The sequence below is a fragment of the Vulpes lagopus genome, chromosome 2 (assembly GCF_018345385.1).
Source record: "Vulpes lagopus strain Blue_001 chromosome 2, ASM1834538v1, whole genome shotgun sequence".
NCBI classification, from domain to species: domain Eukaryota; kingdom Metazoa; phylum Chordata; class Mammalia; order Carnivora; family Canidae; genus Vulpes; species Vulpes lagopus.
This window is the reverse complement of record NC_054825.1, coordinates 29,164,422-29,180,395: the sequence shown is the minus strand read 5'-3', so window position 1 is coordinate 29,180,395 and position 15,974 is coordinate 29,164,422. Positions and strand designations below refer to the sequence as shown.

General features: G+C 35.0%; 1 protein-coding gene across 2 annotated transcripts in view; it reads right to left on the bottom strand.

Moving 5' to 3' along the window:
• The window catches only part of HPSE2 (heparanase 2 (inactive)), a 634,074-nt gene that overhangs the window by 559,554 nt on the left and 58,546 nt on the right, over positions 1 to 15,974 (bottom strand). For both annotated transcript variants that reach the window (XM_041746029.1, XM_041746030.1), the window contains exon 3: positions 10,401 to 10,562. In XM_041746029.1, coding sequence (XP_041601963.1) covers positions 10,401 to 10,562 — 162 coding nt within the window. The remainder of the gene's footprint in view (positions 1 to 10,400; positions 10,563 to 15,974) is intronic.

The following is a 15,974-nucleotide window of genomic DNA, read 5'->3' as shown; positions in this document are numbered from 1 at the left end:
TACACCTTCCCACACACCTGCCTGGTCCTTGTAGATCACTGACCTAAATTCTCTAAAAGATACCACTGGTAGACCTGTGTAGAACAGTCAGCATTTAATTCACTCCACAAAAAAATCACTTTTATTCAATTATATTTGATGTGATGCCATCAGCCTACTGAAGGAACATAGGAGAAACTCTCTCATAGTAAGAGAACAGGAGAACTAAATTTAAAATGAATTCAAAGGACTCCTTCCTACATCACCTTTACAGACAATGGCTGAAAAATAAGAAATAATCATATTTCTGCATGTCTCCTAACATAATACTCCTAGAAATAAGGAAGTTCATTCTGTGATTCACACAAAGCTTCCATCACCTTGGGAGAAAATCAATTGATGCTCCCAAATCTAATTTTGAGAGAAGCAGAACACGAGCACTTTTTAAAAACATCCTTTAGTGATTATTCTAATTGTCAATACAACAAAATGTACAGTTTGTATAATTATATTCTTTTTTATGTTTTGTACTTTCTGATCATATTTACTGAAATGTAATTTATGTCTGTTAAATATAGAAGATATTTAACGTAAGACATTGAGTTTGTAAATAACTTTTTTTTCACTCATGTGATGGTTTATAAGAGGATCTTTCAGCAACTGAGTGTATCCTTATACTTAAAACCATAAAGCAGCTGGAGAAAAGGGAAACTTCTAGTCATTTATTTAACCTCATGGCTGTGCGCTTGTATATGGTCACTGACTTTTATGTAGACATTTCATTACGTTGATAATGGCATTAGACTCATTCTAGTATATAGAATACCATCTAATTTCTGTTCTGCTCAGCATCAGAGCTTCATTTAGGATAATCAGGAAAAGTCTAATACCAAGTAATATTCATCTAGTGTGCCATGCCTTCAAGGAACTCAAAATGCTTAACCAAAAAATTATGAACAACACTTCTCATATGTTTCAGACCTTTCTTATCTAGGATACTGAGTGACTCTTTGTGCTTTATTTTACTAATGCTTACACACATCCTACATAACTGAAAAAATCCAAGGTTCAGAGTGGTAGGGACATTTATCATGAAGTTACAAGTTAACAGCAGAGCTCATATATACCTATTACACTAACACATGTAAAAAGGGAAAATAATAGTTTCTCATTAGTTTTATCTTACCATATTATGTTAACTGATATTTAAAAATAGACAAATTTCAGTCCCAAAAAGAAATTGAGCTACCAAGAGTAATATATGCATTTTAAAGAATAGTAAAATTAATCACAAGAATAAATCTAACAAATACGGGATAATTACTTACTATATACCAGGTACTGTACTTAAAGCATTATGCACACAGTCTCATTTAATCCTCAAATAATTCTCTTAGATATGTAAGATACAAACACCATTTTATGCCTGAAGAACTCAAAGCTAAAGAGAGGATAAAAACTTTCCCAAGATAAGAAAGCTGGTGTGGTTGTTCTAGAGTCAGACTGTCTGATTCCAAAACTCACATGTTGAACAAACATAACTAGGTAGAATTAAAAACTGCCCAACTACTTGTGTATTTCTGCACCAAGGGACCACTGTGATTCCTTCACTAATAAAGACATGAAGCAGATTAACTTATAAAGTGTTTTCACATTCATTATCTTATTATTCAAACACAGATCAGAACGCCAATTCTCTAGTTTTAACACTCTCTGAGACAATGATTCCCAAAAGTAACTCTAAAAAGAAAAGCAATGCACATATTACTACCAACCTATTAATGATAGGGACATTGATGGTTGAAACATACTAATGATTACACAGCTGGAAAGTCTCAGCTAAGAGAGACCTTCCCTGACTGCCATATCTAAAGTAGTCTCCGCTCCAAACCTGCCAACCCCATCACTGTCACAGTGATGTCACAGTAGTTTGACTGTTAAGAGATAATGCAGATAAAAAGTGCCCTGGGAGAGATGGAAGACCAGAGCCAGACTCACTAAGTGGAAAAACAAAATTAAAAAAAAAAAAAAAAAAAACACTGCTAACTTGCTGCCCAGAGACAAAAGTCGATGGGAAGCAGCCAGGGAAAAGTGAGAGGGGCTGCAAGATACCTAGAATTCAGCAAGCCACATGGGCCAGAGACTGGATATAATAAGACCCCAAATATCACCACAGAGCAGAGCCACACACCACTATAAAACCTGGTTCTGAGCTAGGTACACCAAGAGCAATAGCAATGACAGCCAAACTGCTAGCCTGCTAGGGGAGAATACAGAGGAAGAGAGATACAGAAAAGAAAAACAAAATTTAAAGACTACTAAAATTGCTGGGTCATAGGGCAGTTCTATTTTTAACTCTTTGAACAATTGCACTGCTGGGGATTTACCCCAAAGATACAGATGCAGTGAAACGCCAGAACACCTGCACCCCAATGTTTATAGCAGCAATGTCCACAATAGCCAAACTGTGGAAGGAGCCTCTGTGTCCATCGAAAGATGAATGGATTAAGAAGATGTGGGATATGTATACAATGGAATATTACTCAGTCATTAGAAACGACAAATACCCACCATTTGCTTCGATGTGGATGGAACTGGAGGGTATTATGCTAAGTGAAATAAATCAATTGGAAAAGGACAAACATTATATGGTCTCATTCATTTGGGGAATATAAAAATTAGTGAAAGGGAATAAAGGGGAAAGGAGAGAAAATGAGTGGGAAATATCAGTGGGGGTGACAAAACATGAGAGACACCTAACTCTGGGAAACAAAAAAGGGGTAATGGAAAGGGAGGTGGGTAGGGGGTTGGGGTGACTGGGTAATGGGCACTGAGGGGGGCATGGCAGGATGAGCAGTGGGTGTCATGCTTTATGTTGGCAAATTGAACTCCAATAAAAAAAATTTTTTTAAAGAAAACACAATAAAGAAAATTAAAATTGAAAAAAAATAAGTAAAGACTACTAAAAGTGCAAAAAAACATTTTTTTGCAGTATACATGACAAAAGATTACTATCACTTACACATAAAAAGGATCTTATAATTCAATAAGAAATTGACCGATAATCCAAAAAAGTGGACCAAAGAAATGGACAATTCATAGAAATAATGACAAAGAACATAAAAAGATCATTACCTCATTAGTAATAAAATGAACTATAATTAGAAACAATGTATCAATTATAACCTATTACACTAACACATGTAAAAAGGGAAAATAATCAGCATTAGCAAAAAGTAAAATAAATTAGTTTTCTCTTACATATTGTTGGTATAAGTATAAACTGACATGACCTTCCTAAAAGTCTATTTACTATTTTATTTTTATTTTTTTATTTTTTTTAAATTATTTTTTTTGTTTTTCTTTTTTTAATTTATTTATGATAGTCACACAGAGAGAGAGAGAGAGAGAGAGGCAGAGGGAGAAGCAGGCTCCATGCACCGGGAGCCCGACGTGGGATTCGATCCCGAGTCTCCAGGATCACACCCTGGGCCAAAGGCAGGCGCTAAACCGCTGCGCCACCCAGGGATCCCTACTATTTTTTTTAAAGTCCATTTACTAAAAATAGTTTAAATGTTCATTCCTTTGACATAGCACTCACACTTCTAGGAAGTATACAAAGATACAAATGTAATGATGTTCATCACAACACTGTTTAAAATCATGAAAAATTGGGATCCCTGGGTGGTGCAGTGGTTTGGCGCCTGCCTTTGGCCCAGGGCGCGATCCTGGGGACCCGGGATCGAATCCCACGTCGGCTCCCGGTGCATGGAGCCTGCTTCTCCCTCTGCCTGTGTCTCTGCCTCTCTCTCTCTATCATAAATAAATAAAAAAAAAATCATGAAAAATTAAAGATAACCATGATGTCTATCAGTAAAAGATCAGTTAAATAATTACAATATATCCATAAAACACAATTCTAATGTAGCTATTAAAAAGAGTATGAGCCCATATTCTCTGATATAGAAAGATGTTCACAAAATATTAACAGAAATTACAAAATAACAGGCATGTATCATGTTACTTGGTTTGTATAAAGTATGTGTGTTTCCTATATGTTAATAACTTATATATATGTGTATATGAATAGAGAAATGTCCAAAAGGATATTAATAAAAAGATTTTTATCACTATAATCAGAAAAATAATAAAGTTATTCTCATTTTGAAAATCATATTTTTAAACTATTAGTTGTCATGGATAAATATCTAGATGTTTATGCACATGAAATAATGAAGTCATTTCATTGAAATGTAAAAAGCAACTATCACCACGATTTTTCAATATTGTTTGTGAGGTTTTTAGAAACTAAAAGGAAAATACTTGGTAAAAACTTAGAAAAGAGATCAAAATCTACCTTTGTCTTTGATCAACAGCTTCTTTCTTACACTGGAAATAAGTTATAAAAAGAAAGAAGTTCACTCTCCATATCAGCAAAGGTATAAAACATTAAAGAAGAAGTTAAAAAAGTCACGTGAAAATATTTATGAAATATCTTCAAATGACATAAAACAACTGAACAAATAAAGAGATGTAGCATATTCTTAAGAAAAATATCAATTCCCTCCAAATCAGGATATAAATTGAATACAATTCCAATCGGAATCTAGTGATGAGTATTCTTGAACTGGAAGAAATGAGAAACTCATTTCAAAAAGTGATTATATGAGAATAGCTATGAAAACCTTGTGGGAAAAAGTGAGAGAGTAGTTAATAAACCTTACCAGATATCAAAACAGTATAGTATTGGCACAGAAATAAAAAACAGAAAAATGACAGAAAATACGGTTCAGAAAGATGTACATATATATATGTGGGAGTATAATATATAACATATAACCATATATGATGTTTCAATTTAGCAGCAAAAGAATGTTTTATTTTAAAAACAGTGCACTCACAGCATGGAAGAAAATAATGTGATATACTTACATCAAGCTAATATAAACATAAATTCCAGTTTTAGTAAGATATTAAAGCTCTAAATTAAAAACAGAGTAAAAAAAATGAATGATATCCAGGAAAATTATTTGCAATACATATGACAAAGGATTAACATTCCTAATTCACAAAGAATACTCACAAAACAAACTGCAAATCAACAATATGTGAAAATATACTCTCTCTGGCTATCACCAGAAAATTGCAACAATAAGATAATAGTTCTCACCTGTTAGGCCAAGTAAGCTTGAAAAAAATGCTGATATCCAGTGCTAATGAGAATGTCAGGAAATAATTGCTCTCATACACTGCTAGTGAGAATAGGAATTGCTATAATCTTTTCTAAAAATTATCTGGCAATGTGCATCACAATTTTAAATGCAAACCATAAAAAATTCCTAAATTGGACTTCATCAAAATTAAGACCCTTCTCTCTAAAAGAAACTGTTAAGAAAATAAAAAGACGCTGGTGTCTGGATGGCTCAGTTGGCTAAGCAGCAGACTCTAGATTATGGCTTAGGTCACGATCTCAGGATTTCGAGATCAAGCCTGGCACTGGGTTCTGCATTGGGTGTGGAGCCTGCTTAAGATACTCTCTCTCTCTCTCTCTTTCACTCTGCTTCTCCTTTCCCATGCCTAAAAAAAAAGATTCTCTTTCTCCCTCTCCCTCAACCCTCTTCCTCTCAAAAGAAAAAAAAAGGAAAAAGACAGTCACAGAAAAAAAATATTTGCAAATCACATATCTGAAAAAAGGACTTATAGACAAAATATATACAGAACTCTCACAAAACTCATTATTTTTTTAAATGGGCAAAAGCTTCTTTACCAAAGAATATATATAGATGGCAAATAAACACATAAGAGCTGCTAATACGATTAGTCATAAGGTAAATTGCAAAATAAAAGCATGAGATATACTATATATTTATTAGAGTTGCTAAAATTTAAATGTCAGACAATACTAATTGTTAGCAAAAATGTGGATGAACTAGAACTCTCACATACTGATAGGATATAAGATAGTTTCAGCCACTTTGGAAAACAATCTGACAGCTTTTTTTAAGTCAAACAGACACCATGAAATCAAGCATTCCCACTCCTAGGTACCATACTACCTAAGAGAAAAGAAAAAATATGTCAACACAAAGAGCTGAGAGCAAACGTTTATAGTGGCTTTATTCATAATCACCAAAAACTAGAAACAAACAAATGTTCATCAACAGAGAAATGGATAAATAAATTGCAGCATATTCACAACATGAAATATCACTCAGCAAGTAAAAGGAATGAAATGCTGAAATATGCAGCAAGTGAATGAATCTCAAAAAAAATTATGCTTAGTGAAAGAAATCAGACACACAACCACTTTATTATTCCATTTCTTTGACTTTTGGGAACAAATATCAGTTCAGATACAGCTAAGGACTGGAGGAAGGGAAAGGAGATTGCAAAGGGAGATGAGAAAACTTCTAGGATGAGGGAAATCCGTATCTTGATGGTAGTGGTGGCTATTTGACTCTATGACATATACATTTGTCAAAATTGATGTTTTCTTATAAATTATACCACAAAAAAACTTATTTTGTAAAATTTAAAAATACAAACCTTTTGACCCAGACATCCCTCTTTGAGAAATCTATTCTACAGAAATAAATGTGTCAACATGTATATAAATTAATGTACATTAACAGGGAAAAGGTTAAATAAAGTATCTTATCTTCAATACCACAGAATGTAACATTAAAAGACCTGCAAATTGTCCTCTGAGCATTATGACTTATGGGAACTGAAAGAACAGTTCTCATTCCACTGATTTGAGCTCTTGGTTCAACTAAAGTTAGAAGAATGGGCCACAACACAGAAGTGCGAGCTTCTTTTGCTCAATTCATTTGCCACAGTAACACAGTAAAGCTGACTAGAGGGACTCCAATTCACTTCGGAATCTGAGACTGAAAGAGGAGGTACAAAACAAAAAGTGGCAGCAATTAACATAACAATAGTCCTCATTGGAAAGCATCTTAGGTAAAGCCATCTATTTATTATGGCTTCAGTTCAGGCTGCCTGGTTATAGAGGGTTGACAATGACTTCACAGCACAAATACATTTTAATTTGACCTCATTTCAAGATCATTCACTATGCTCTATATAACTATGCAGAATGCTGTACAATATGATATCCCTTGTCCTCCAGAAGCTTATGTTCTAAATGGAACCCTAGAAAATACATTGCCCCTTAAGGCTGACTTTTTCATTTGATTATAGGTATCTACCACAAAAGTTCTATTTACATCTCAAAAAAGTACGGGGATGGCAAAAGGAGAGGAGAAATGAATAACTGAATCTGAACCTATGAAAGTTATTAATTAGATGTCAAAATTATCCCAAATGAATTCATTCATCATATACACAACAGAATATTTCCAACAAATATACAGAACACTATTACATTAAGAATCATAAGAACACAAAGAAATGGAGGAACAGTCCCTGTTCTTTCTTAAAAGCTCCAGGACAAACTGGAAGCTACAGGACAAGCATACATCCATGTGTTGTGAGTCAGTGTGAAAAGTGCATCATGTTACTCATCACCATTTAAAATAGTTTTATCACTGATATTCTACTGGTATTACCCCATCATCTTCTGAAAGCCTTGGAGTTTATTTCAAAAACCCTCTAGATTAGATGAGGCTAACATTATTTCCATTGCTATGTAAATCATTCACATGAAAATATTAAGACATGTTTAATACCATGCAAAAATACAATCTACTTTTCCAAAACTATAAGGAAGAATACTTCAATAAGATATACACATTAAAGAAATATTATTAATTTCTGTAACTGGGCTGTCACTAAGGATCGCAGAGTTGTTTCCTTTTATTGAATGGTCAGAAGATCTTCAAAGCTAGAATACCATTTGCCTGCATCTGAGGGGTGGCTTGTTTAAGAGAGATCATGAGCCGGAATGCAGAATGTGAAGACATACCTCTCACCTCAACACAGACAGTCACGTTAGTTAAGCTATGGAATAACTAAGAATGAGGGCTTGCTGGTGAGGTGGAGGCAACACCCACCAATTTTAGTATATGTGCTACCGAAGCAAGCACAACACCCATCATTTTAAAAAGGCTTTTAGCTATCTGATATTTCAGTCACTTAATTAATTTCCTACTATGCTGACTTTATTAATTTTTTCCCATACTACCATCTTAGTAATCCAATGTTAAAATAAAAAATATACCACTAACTGACCAGGAAACAATTATGATACACTGCTAACCATATACATGAAATTCTGTAAACAATTGAAGAGAAGGGTTGAGGGGAGGGCAGAAGTGTAAAGAAAATTATCTCTTTCTGAGATTGTGGAGGCCCAGTTTCCTCATACTGTTCCACATAAATACTTTCATTGCAGACATTTCAAAGATTATGCCAGAGTTATACAAAATAAGTGGAACATCACCAAGCAGAAATCCTGGAGTAGGTGTTCTGAACATGTTGGTATAGAAAGTCACTTCATTTGAGAGGTCTCTGCCCCTTCAACCTCACCCTCCTTACCAATATACATTCATCACTGAAAAGGGAAATATTTACAAAAGTTAGTTTAGTTATGTTTAAATATTATGTTTAGCTGTCTGGAGACCATGTTCTCAAAATTTATACAAGAAATCAAGGATTAAACTTCATAACAATTAGGAAACCACACTGTGTAAAATCAAAGACTTAGTTAAAGGACATTAAAATAGCTTTACCATTGGTGCTAAATTGAAGTGAGTACATCTCTTCCCAACACCTGGACCAAAACCTTCTGAACTTTCATATAAACAAACTGGTGCACACGAAGTGCTATGTCTGTGGCTAGGTACCACCTCTGTACACGCATTTGGGTGAAAAATGTGGAAAAGGCCTGAGGACTCTTTGAAGCAGCTTGGGAGAAGTGAGAGCAGGAAAGAGGCTCTTCTCTAGGGTAAGTTTGTTTAGTGGAAAGTAAGCAAGTTGTCAGGGTAAAAGTTGACAATGTTGATTCCAACAGTTTGAACTGCGAATAAACACCCAAAGGGATTATGTTACTGAGAATTAGAAAAGATTCCACTGAACCCAATAGAACACTTGTGTTTTCAAAGATAATATGCCTTCAAGCCACACTCTGGATCCACAGTTTAGGGTTAGAATTACCTTAAGCCCTGTCTATGCCACATTAAAGAGCATGGGGTTTGACCCCTTTAATATGGACCTATAATTAAAATAAGGATGAAATAAAAATATTTCATTTCTAATAACTGAATTTAAAAATACTAAATACATGTACACCTGAGACAGAATAAAGAAATCTGGATAAAAATCTATGTTCTTCCCAAACATCTAAACTTAAACAGTTTCACTAACCAAGCATTGACCATAAATCACCAAATGTTCACCAAAGCCACATTTAAATCTGACTTTCATCTCATTCTATTGGGTTTTCCACCAGGTACAAGATGAAAAGTTAGAGAAGACTTGTGCTTTCTCAAGAGCAAAACAATTTGGTTGCCATTCAGCAATTCCTGGTGAAATGCCAGGAAGCCTGTAAAAAAAGTTAAAATTTTCCTAACTTGGGGTTGACAAAAATAAGTGTGAGATGTTCATGGCCTATCAGACATTCCATCTTTTTGATTTTTAAATGTTCACAAACAAGGAAAAACAGACACTTCTGATTTATTTAACTTTATTTAGATCAATATAATGCAGGTATGCCTTGCTCAAGAAAATGGATGTAATTTAGACTGCTCTTAATTATCTCAAGTCCTCAATGATTCTCACATTAGCTCTGCTCTAAGAATCTTCTCTAAAGCTTGACAAAAGCATGCAACTCACATGCTCTTTACCAGCCAAGTTTGCAGGCAGCCCTGCAAAAAGTTGTGTCTCCTTTGAGCTCTCATACAAATTCACTTTCCTCCTTGAACCAAGGATGTAAGGGAGTATGGCGGTCTCATAGCCTCTTTGCTCTTAAAAAGAAATCAAATTCTCCAGATATTTTCAGACTCCACCAGGAATAGAACATTCTCAGCTCAGCCTGTGGATCATTATCTCTTTTACATTTCATCTTTATGTTCACTGGGTTCACAGAAAGGGCATACACAGAAAGAGGAAAATAGCAGCTTCTTAGACACCAAATTTAGTAATTCTTTCAAATCTACTGGCACACATCTAAAAAGTCATATTTTTATAAGGCTTCATTAGGTTTTCATTGGTTCTGTCTTTTGAGAACACACATGCTGAGCTGCCTATAACCTCAAGCCAAAATACTGCAAACTACAAGAAATATTTTTTATAGGAAGGCAAAAGTCATCACAATTTAAAAAGGAATATAGTGGGTGGAGACAGACAGATGTGGGCTCATCTAGAGTCCATTGTAATGTCTCCCAAGCATCAAGTTATTAATTAATAGAGGCCAACAATCTATAATGCTCTAAGATTTCAGATGACTCCAACAGGCTTACCTGTTAATATGAGATTACTGTAAGTATTAGAGAATTGCTCCTTTAGGAGAACAAGATGCATCTGAGCTGCCTTCTCCCGTTGGAGCTCCAGCATAACATCAGGGTGCTGAGCAATCTTGCAGCCTTTCTGTTTATCCAGGGCAACATCACTTCGAACAATGTCTACAAAAAGAAATAAAGGCAGGCAGCAAAAACAAAACAAAACAATATAACAGAAAACCATATACCCATCAAAATCTTGTTTTACCTAAAATGACAGAATTTATAACCTACTAGGATTTCATCAGAATTAAGAGATCCAGAAGTAATAAACCTGAAGAGTCTCCAACTTCATGATACATCCTGCAAGTTTCTCTGGTCATTTCCAAATTCTTTTATTTATTTATTTTTTTACTTTTTTAAAAGATTTTATTTGAGAGAGAGAGAGAGAGAGAAAGAGAGAGAATGAGCAAGGGGAAGAGCAGAGGGAGAAGCAGACTCCCCACTGAGCAGGGAGCCTGACGTGAGGCTTGATCCCAGGACCTGGAGATTATGACCTGAGCTAAAGGCAGACACTTAACCAACTGAGCCACCCAGGCTCCTCTTATTTCCAAACTCTTTGGCAATTTCCATTTTATTACCTCACTGTGACCTCGCTTAAGATTCTCACTCCTCCATTCTCCTCTCAGTCTACTTCCAGGACTTGTGCACTTCCTGGGGCCTTTTTTTAACATCTCTTACCATTCTCCATGGAAAAAAAGTCATACAACCTTGTCTGAATACTAGTGACTATGATTATTTCCTCTACCTCATGCTGTAGGACCAGGTGATAGCTCCTGCATGTATATTCAGAACATGTGACCTGTTTTCAAATTTATCTCCCAGCCAGTTCATTCAGCTCAAATTAGGGCTGCCATTCTATGGGTCAGCTGCTCAGGATTTCTCCTGCTATCTTTCATGTGCCTCTGGCTGCATTCTGACTCACTAGTAACTCTTTAAATCTAAAAGTTTTTTTTTTTTTGAAATCTAAAAGTATTTTGTGGGTCAGTGAAGAAAGCAAAAGTAGGGCTAGAGTCCCTTTACAGATTTGTCTCTTTCCCAATTATTTTCCCATTAGTGACAGGCTGCTTTTTATACTTCAATATGATTTTCACTCAAAGCAGAAGTATTGTCCAGAAAATAGTCTTCCTCAAAAACATTCACCTAGAACGTTTCCCAATTACCATAGAGCTTTGATGCCCTTAAGTTATTTATTTTTACAAATTAAAATATAATTCAGCTGATTATCATAGAAACAAATAATGTTTATCAGCAGCAATCTGGATAGCAGCAGAAACTTTCGAGTTTTATGTAGCAAATTGAAGGATTTTAGGAGAAAATGCTAGAAGGAAAGAAAGAAAGGAAGAGAAACGAAAAAGAAAAGAAAGGAAGAAAAGAAAAGAAAAAACAACAAACTGCTCTGCCACTGTTGATACCAATGGCTTTGGAAGGGAAAAAGTAATACCTGTATTAACCATACCAACAGGAAATATTTGGTTCTTTAAGCAATGCTCAAAGAGAAAATAGGGCATGTGGCATGAAATATGGACATCGTTCTAGACAAATAAATCTTTAAACCCATCAACATAGCCCTAAAAGAGAAGTCCAGATATAAATACTAACCCATGGCAATGAGAGTTAGGATGTGCATTTGACACAACAATTAGCCAGATGTAGGAATGGTTCTTACTTAATCTTGGATGAAAACAGGGGAGCTGGTTGGAAACAATGCAGTATTTATTCCTAAACATATTTATGCCAATTTCTAGACTGTAGGCAATAAAGTGAACTCATTTAACATTCAAGTAAATACTCTCATAGATTTTCTGAGGCTTGAATACAAAAGTAGAATAAATTAATTCAAGATACATTCTAGTTTTTAAGACCATCAATAGAAAGCAAGAGGAAAACTTATTACATTGTATCACTAAATCCCTCCAATAATCCTATGAATGTGGCAGATTTTGTTGACTAGCTGACCCAAACCCTACACACAATCCCTTCTCCTTTTCTTTCCTATATTATAGAGACTAAAACACAAAAATTAATAATTTCCCAGCTTTCCTTGAGGCAAGGGATGACTATGTAATATGGTTCTGCTCAACAAGCTACAGGCAGACATCCTTAGGAGGACTTAACCTTAGTGACAAAACCTCACTAAGAGAAAACCAGGGTCTTTTTCCTTTAGCATATTAGTCTTTCCTGTTCCTTATGTCTAAAACATAGACATGAAGCCCAGAGTTAAAGTAGCCATTTTGTGTCTTGAGTCAAGAAGCCAGAGGACAAAGGACTACACGTTAAGGATGGTGAAATGGAAGATGGGGAGAGACTAAGTCTCTAATGTTTTTAAGGAGTTCCCATAGCTACCATTCTTGACCTAGACTGCCCACCTCTTGATTTCTTGTTATGTGAGATATCAGTTTCTTATTTTTGAAATCCTGACCTGTTGTTGTAATCATAAGTGATAAAGAATAATATTACTATCCCTATTGTATACTTGAGGAAACTGAGGTCCACAAAGCTTAAATGACTTCCCCAAGTTCACAGTGCATGGTCAGTCCCTAAATCCAGAAATTTTCAAAGTCAAGTCCAGTGATCTTTCCAAAAGTTACTCCTATATAGAAATTCATGAATTTAATAGTAAAGTATGGTAAATAATAAAAGTAAGGAAATAAAGAGAAAAAATCTCTACAGCAGCAAAACCATAGATGGTCTATCCACAAAAGAAAAATGTATGATACTTGCTCAGAAAACATTACCAAACTTGTACCAAAACATACTATATAGAGTTAAAAGGAGTTTAAATTATTCAGATACCTCTACCAGGAATCTAATACAAAAGTAGAACACCTACCAAACTCTCTATTTCCTATATAATAAATGTCTTGCTCAGAAGGCAAAGAAAGCAAATATTATAACTGATAGCTTCAATATCATTCCAACTAGAACTTAAAATAAAGTGACCATATTATTTTAATAATAGTAAGAAAATAAAACCATGGGCATGGCCAAACATTTATCTGAGACTTTAGAAATGTACACTGAAATAATGTTTGAGGAAAAAAATAGATATGCTGTACAAATTCTTTATTCAACCATAATCTGTTTGAAATTGTATCAAAAACTAGATAAACACGGGATCCCTGGGTGGCGCAGCGGTTTGGCGCCTGCCTTTGGCCCAGGGCGCGATCCTGGAGACCCGGGATCGAATCCCACATCAGGCTCCCGGTGCATGGAGCCTGCTTCGCCCTCTGCCTATGTCTCTGCCTCTCTTTCTCTCTGTGACTATCATAAATAAATAAAAAAAAAAATTATAAAAAAAAAACTAGATAAACACGCAAAAACGTACTTATTAAAGATGTACATGGTCATATATATCTGGAGGGAGAGTTAATATTATAGATGACAGATTCACAATTCAAAATTACCTTGACAACCTAGAAACTTAAGCTGAAATCCCCAAGATGTAGACATGAACACAAAGTCCTGCAATTATATTGAAAATTAATTACATAAGAGAGTAAGGCCAGACCAAACAGAAGCTTAAATATTTAAGATCTTTTTAAGTTTTACAGGTTTTAGTTGAATCCAAGCTTTATGTAAGTCAGTAAAATGCTGCCAAATATACTACTTCTGCCAAAAAGATTAACAAAATTCTTAGACTAAATTAATATAACCAGAACATCCAGAATACAGGAGGTAACATAGCCACCCTGAATTCCATGCTAGCCAAAGGCAGCACAGTAAAGAGTTGGAGTTAAAGCAGACCTTGGTTCAAATTCTAGCTTGGTGGTCCCTTATAAGCTGCAGAAATAACAGACAACAATGCATCTGAAGGCTATTTCTTCATCCTGTTACTGTAAAGAGTCATAAAAGATTTAGCACTATACCACATAATAAGATACCACATAACAAGAACTCTACAAAGGGTAGCTGTTACTATTTTTGTTATTATAATACTCATAGTATTATATGTTTTCCGCCTGTAATAGTTTCTCAGGACACTAATCATCTAATGTCAAGATGGTAAATAATTTTATTTTTTAAAAAATAGCTGAAAAAAAGTGTTGAGCCTGGCAAAGAAAACACTAAAGATGGCTTGCTTCATACAGAAAAGAAAACTGACTTATTCTGCATAAATACAGAAAGCCAAATATTATAGGAGTAGCCAAAAGACATATTACTTAGTTCTACATGAAAGAAATGTAAAAGCTGTCATATAAGGAACTACTTAAAGATGGAGTGAGTTCCTGATCCCTGGAGATATTTAAGCAAAGACTAGGTGATGCAGACACAATAAAATTATTTCAGTTTAGTCATTAAAAGCCTGCCAAGTAAAGGGTTAAGGTACTTTCACCAACATTATATGAGGCAATATGACAGATATTAAAGGCAGAATTCAAATATATGCAAGTTCAGATCCCATCTCTATCACTTTCTGAGAGCTCTTAGACAAATCACTAAATCTCTCCTAATTTTTCAAAATGAGAATTTTTTAAAAGATTTTATTTATTTACTTATTTGAGAGAAATAGATAGTGAGAAAGCGCATGAGCGGTGGGGAGAGGGACAAGCAGGCTCCCTGCTGAGCAGGGAGCCAACCTCCAGGCTCAATTCCAGGACCCTTGATAGGGACATATTAGACATTCAACAAGTTCTGGTTGTTTTTGTGGATGATAATAATTATATTAATATCATAAAGTTGTTACTGGAGGATATTATTATACCTTTAGCTCATTTTTAGCTCAAAAATTTTATGGCTCTTTTACTTTTACTTTTGTCAAACATAATAGAAAAAAAATAAAGATTCAAAGCCAGGAGATTTAAGCATGAATTTCAAATAATTTATCAAATAATCATGAAACCATAGACTAAAAACTTAAGATCCTTATGCCTTGGCTCTTTTCTGGTTTACCAAACTGAAAAGTTGATGGGGTGAATGATCCCTAAACTTCTACCCTCCTCCTACTAGCTCTCTCCTTCTTGCTGATATTCTTAATTGCTATGTGATTAAAGTAGTTCCAAATAACAAGCTATCATATGTCATCTTCTCATCTCTCCCCCATGGTCTTTATTCTGATGTAGTTCAAGAAGGCCAAAGATCCAACATATACCCTGAGGGAGGCAACAAGGGAGAAAGCATTCTCCACCAAAGGTGGTACCCTAACATCAAGTTATTGCCAATCATGATTTCTGAACATGTGAGCATAATCATGCTTGTATTTTTGTTTTTGCTTCTTTCTGTGATATATCTTTCTCCATCCTTTAATCACTTAGTAACCCACAGTTCTATTAGCCTAAGGCTATAGTTCCGGTTGGTGCAAGTGGCAGATTAGTAGACTAGCCAAAAGCTTTAACAGGGAAATCCTAGCTTTGGAAAACATAAAAATGAACTACATAAATTTTCCACACATCCCTGGCTGACTGGGAGGCTATATGCACATGCAGGGGATATTCAGCATAAGATTCTTCACACAAAACTGGCTAACTGGGGAAACCATACACAAACTCAAGGGAGAGCCAAGAGGCTGGGAGTAAAGTAAATGGTAAGGCAGAC